This window comes from Aplysia californica, unplaced genomic scaffold (genome assembly GCF_000002075.1).
Source record: "Aplysia californica isolate F4 #8 unplaced genomic scaffold, AplCal3.0 scaffold00117, whole genome shotgun sequence".
In the NCBI taxonomy this organism is placed as follows: Eukaryota; Metazoa; Mollusca; class Gastropoda; order Aplysiida; family Aplysiidae; genus Aplysia; species Aplysia californica.
The window spans coordinates 231,575-237,170 of NW_004797387.1; the positions used below are offsets into that span (position 1 = coordinate 231,575).

At 40.4% G+C, this 5,596-nt stretch overlaps 1 protein-coding gene across 1 annotated transcript in view; it reads left to right on the top strand.

Moving 5' to 3' along the window:
* LOC101851572 (dolichyl-diphosphooligosaccharide--protein glycosyltransferase subunit STT3B) overlaps positions 1-2,387 on the top strand; it is a 30,653-nt gene extending 28,266 nt beyond the window's left edge. The window contains exon 18 of the mRNA XM_005095917.3: positions 162-2,387. Within this exon, the coding sequence (XP_005095974.1) occupies positions 162-272 (111 nt within the window). The 3' untranslated portion in view covers positions 273-2,387. The remainder of the gene's footprint in view (positions 1-161) is intronic.
* The last annotated feature ends 3,209 nt before the right edge of the window (positions 2,388-5,596 follow it).

The following is a 5,596-nucleotide window of genomic DNA, read 5'->3' on the forward strand; positions in this document are numbered from 1 at the left end:
GGGGGGCTGCTTGTTTTAATAAGAGTTTTACGCACCACTTACAGCACAAATAGATCATATAAGTGCTGAGGAATTTATTGTGTTCAATGTTATGTTAGATTTGTGTAAAAAGTGACACACTATTGGAGTGTTAAGAACTATCTGTATTGTATCTTTTTCAGTCCTCAAAGAAGATTGGTTCTATAAAAAACAAGCCAAAAGTGGTGAAAGGAAAGAAATCCAAGTCATCAAAAGCAGGCTCTAGGAGTGGTGGCAGAACTGGTACCAAGTGATCAGAGGATGGCAGAGGATGAGATAGAGCGGTGTGTGTGGTCAACGTTGTTATTTATATCTGAATGGAGTGTGCGTCATTCTCATTGAAATGTGATGATGGGACTGCTTGTGGGCTCACCCGGAGGCTGTCGTGTGTCAGTCTCGGTTCCTCTGACATATATCAAGGAAGAAGAACATGTTATCTGTTCACTGTGTTGTTTTTTTGTTGTTGTTTTAATACCCTTGATTGTGAAGCCTGATAACATCTCTCTGTGTGATAGTGTTTTGATGTGTATGGAGGGAGTCCTCAGTGCTGAATTACTTGCCTCCTACATTTGCCACAGACTTCCTGGTACTGTGGAGTGGGTCAGTGTCATCTTATTGACCTGATGTGTATGAAACCATAGTTGGTTGTAGACTTTTTAGCAAAAAGCCAGGATTCATAATATGTAGAGCCCTCGTTAGTATTTGAAGGGAAAGGAAAAGCGTTGGAAGAAAGCTGTTCAGACACTGAAAGTCCAGCTAGCATATGTGGAGGGAGGTTGTTTTTTTTTTAGGAAGGCGCCAAGTAAGATGTTTGTCTGGCCCTGGTATTCCCGTACATTGTTAGAAATTATTTTGTTATTTCTCTTTCTGGTATAAAATAGTCCTGATTTGAGTTTGATGGTGTTATCGATCCAGGATTTGAATTTGATAAGACCATATGATCTGTAAGTCTTGAGTCCCCATGCAAGTGTTTCCATGGGGTCAGAACAGTTCAGAATTTTTTTCGTAGCCAGTTGGGACCTCTGACTATTGTATTTGGCATGCCAAGTCAGAAATTTGATGACAGAGGGTCTTAACGGTAGCTAAATTCACACTTATTGTGTTCTCCATTGTTTTCCTGTGGTATCAGACTTGGCTTCATGTGATCTTCTGCACAGTTTTGTGTCTGACTGAGGTAATTCCTGCGTTGCACTGTATGCTGTGGTGAGCACGTGCGTGTGTGTGTGTGTGCGTGCGTGCACAGGTGTATGTGCGCTCATTCGTTGTAGCCTACTTGTTAACAGATTTTGTTTTTATTCCTTAACTGTGTTCACTGACATCCTGTTTTTCTGTTTGTGTGTTGGCTTTTTGTACACTGATTTGTTGAGAGTTGATGTTCCTTGTTGGAGATTGATATTGTCAACTTTGAAATCAAAGACTTATAAATGAGTTATTCAACTTGCCTAGTCCCTGGCTCAAGATGACCAAACCTACTTCGACCAAACCCGCTTGTATCTCCATATCTTTATGGTTAGCTCCGTCAGTGCATTGAGTGGTCCAGAATGACTGCCATATGCTAGCTAAACTAGTCTAACTAGTTATGTCCTGTTTTAAGAAATAACAATATCACACACCTGATTTGTCAATATAAGTTGGTTTCCGTCTTTTTCCATGGAAGTGATTTCAGGTTTATTTTATCTGTGGAGTTCAGGGAGTCTGGTGTGGGTGGCTGGAGGGCGTCCAACAGGTCTTTCTATGTTTTATATCTCTTTGTTGTTTCTGTCTGCACCCCCCCCCCCTTCCTGTCATTATATGTTTTTAATTACTCAATCAAAGGAAATAAGATGTTTTTGGTTTCTGAGGTTTCCCCTCCTATGGGTGGGCGGGCTGCCACTAGCTTTGCAGGAGTTGGTGCCTTCTCCACCTGTATTTGGAATAGACTCAGCACACTAGGTGTTTACTGAACTAAGACTTGCCGAGGGCCTGGACCTCTTGGAATCCATCTATGTTGATCTCAACTGACATACCCGTGCAGTTGAAAGAAAAGTGGGTACGGTAACTCTTGTTTGTTTGGCTCTGATTCAAAGGCTTAGTAAGACACTTTGAGGTTACTCTTTTGTTCTTGTGATGGTGATGATACACATTTTGCTCACATTTTGTTTTAAAATGAACACCATATCGTTAAATTTTCCCTCATCCCCTTTCCAATGGCAACATGCTCGTTTGTTTTTCCCTTACATTGGGCAGGTTTTAGATTCTGTTCTCTGTTACTTTAGATCAGTGCTTTTCAACCTTTTTGTAGTCAATGCCCACTTTGCTTCCTGAAATTTCTGAACAGCCTCCCTACATGTATTTCCAAGTGGGTTATCGACACCTGTGACTACCCAAAATTAACAGATTGCCTTCTAGTGGGCAAGCACTTCCTAAGATTGAAGTTACTCATCAAAGACCACCAGTTTTTGTTGTGGTAGGCTTCTGGCTGTGTTTGAGCTCAAGCGTTTTGAAGTGTGTGTGTGTATGTCTTGTTGTGTGATGGGTGTGGTGTCTATGTGTGTGTGAATGCTATGTTGTGTAATGTCTGTGTATGCCATGTTATGCTGTGTGTCTGTGTACACCATGTTGTGTAGTGTGTCTGTGTGTATGTGTGTCTGTGTGTCTGTGTGTATGTGTGTCTGTGTGTATGTGCATGCCATGTTTTGGATGCTTGTGGTGATATTTACTAAGTGCTACTCAGTGCCATGATTTTGTCTGTTTGACCAATTGTTTGTTTGTTTCCCCTGCTGCTCTATGACTATGTGTGTCTGTATGTGTGTGTGTGGTTTGTTGTTTATTTACTTCCCCTTTGTCTTGTTGGCATTGAGTGGGGGGGGGGGGGGGGGGGTGGTAAATGCACACATCTGTAATTTACTTTGTTCTGAGACAGTATTCCTGCTCTATATTGATTAATGATCCATTTCTTTTTTCCGCTTTTGGTTTTGGGTTTTGATCGCTGCTTTTGCTTTTTATGTATTCATTCAGAAATGTGGGGGCTTTTTATTTGTCTTTTCTCTTCTATGCTGATGTTGGCTGATACAGGGGAAGGGGTTGGGGGACAACACACTGTCAACATGAACTTGGGCAAATGTAATTTAGCATGCAAGGGTAAACACACGTATATGCACATGCATGAACACAGACATACACACACATTTGCACTAGTGCACAGAGAGACTGCACCTACTTAGGTCTACGGGCTCATTATTGTCGCAAGTGTACACACAAATTTTCATACACCCACTTATGCACACACACACACACACACACACACACACACACACACACACACACACACACACACACGTATCTTTTGGGCCTTCACCAGGTCTCTGTTGGTTTTTGAAAAGTTTTAAAATAAAAACAACAGTGTTACTGAATAAAATCAAATTTTACTTGTTATTGCTATTATTGGCTTCTCTTGAAGTGGGTGGTTGGTGGGCGCTCTGCTCCTTTTATTTCTTTTTTTGTACTGTGCTCGTCCTTTTCTGTTCCTTTGAACCTGACAAAATGTTTTCATGTGCTGTAAATGGCAACAAACCGTGGATTGAGGAAGTATGGCTGTTGTCATAGAGGTGAGACAATCACCTTCTGAATTGTGGCCCTTGTCATAGTGACTTACCACTCACTGGATTTCAACAACAGTAGTTATCTCCTCCTAGTCCTAGTTCACTCTAAGCGGTGGTGTCTATTTGTGTTGCAAGTGCTGTAAAACCAATTAGAACTGAAAACTAAGAAGAAAAAAAAAAGGTCTGTAACTAGCTGGATGTGAAAGTAGGATGTGGGCAGAAAGAGGAGAGAGATAGCATGTGCGGGCGCTAGTTGTCTGAGATGTCTGGCTCGGTTGTGTGTCTGCCTGTTGGGCGTTGTGGCTCAAGTGTGAAGGAAAAAGTAGCAAGGTGTATACACAGGGTTAATCAGACATGAATCATGAAGTCATGCATAGTTGTCGATGTGTGTGGTCACCGGTGTGTTTGTCATTTTTTCTCCGTGTGTGTGCGGATGTTGTACCTCATACTCATAATTATGTCTGTTAGGTGTGTGTGTGTGTGTGTGTATTTCTTCGAATCCGTTTCTGTGGTTATGTATGTTCAAAATTTAACTGTTATTTAAATTTCAGTTTTGCTTACAATATTGTAGAAAGTGAAAACACTTTGCTTTTATTTTCCTTCTTCCTGATTTATATCTCTGATTTGTTTAATGCCTTGATGTTATCAAATGTGAAACGGAAAAAGATAATACATGTGTACTGTGTGTTCACAAGGGGCAGGAGGTCTGAAATATATTTGCTTGTTTTGCTTCAGCTCCAAATGGGATACAAGTTTCAAGTTCAGGTTAAACATGTGTTGAACTTGTAATGCAAATTTTCAATGCTAAAAAAAACCCTTGATAGACTTACTGAACTTGAACACGATGAAAAAAGGAAGTATTTAGTCTGCAAAAAGGAATTTGTGTGTGCCGTTTTCTACCTTATTTGGTCTGGACAATGTTGTTCTTTGCCGTGCTTGTTAATGTAATGACAAACAGCACGATGGGATGGAGAGTGAGGGGGTTCCCTCAAACCTGTTTTTTCTGTTAAGTATGCTGATTTACGAAGGACACAGAACAGTTTATCGTTTTTTATGCTGCCCCAGAGATGTTTGATGAAGTTGCAACTAGCAGCAAATTTGACCAACATACAGAATTCTGAGGTTCAAATTTGAGAAGAAACTCCCCGCTTTTCTTGCCATCCCAGAATAATTGGTCTTGTCAGTAGAGTATTTTTCTTGGCTTTTGACTCCATGTTTGTTTTTTTGTATAGTGGGGAGCTGAAGTGGGCGTATTGCCATCAGAGCTGATCTGTGCAAGTCATGTTTGCGACAAGTACTCACAGTCAGAACACAATTGCTTTTGTCATTTTTGGGGGATGAGAAATTTTTAAAAACATCTCAACGAAACAACCTGTTTGTGCATCAGTCCACCTTTTAGCTTGAACAAAAATTGACATGAAGTATTTGTCTCTACACTGTAGCAGGATTTTTAGTCCATGAAACAAAACTCTTCTGTACCTAGGACTAGCAACAAGTAACATGTGCTGCCGCAGAAGTAACCAGAAACCTTTTTAAAAAAATGACTGGAGCTGTTGTGTTATAACTTTCACGAAGTTATCCTCATTGATTCCTGTCATCTGTACATTCCTGTTATATGGTATCATTGTATCAGGCGTGGTGGCGTTCACACGAATGGACAGATGCATACTTATTGATTTATCAGAGGTGTTATGTTCTGAGCATGTAACTATTTGTAACAGGTTTCTTGAACATTTTTCGACACAATATAACAAACTCCCCTCCCCCAACTTTCAGAGTCAAAAGAAATGATACATGTTATCAGATTTGTGCAGTAGATATCCATGCTGCACAGCATGCTTTATGTGCTTTTGAACTGTTATTGATGGAAGTAGCCAGGTTCTTTGGCTTGATGATGTAAATGACGAGAGATGACTCAAAAGTTACTTGGTAGTATTGTTATAGCCAACTGTTTTTTGTACATGTTGACACTTGGGGTTTTTAATTGTGGAACTGCG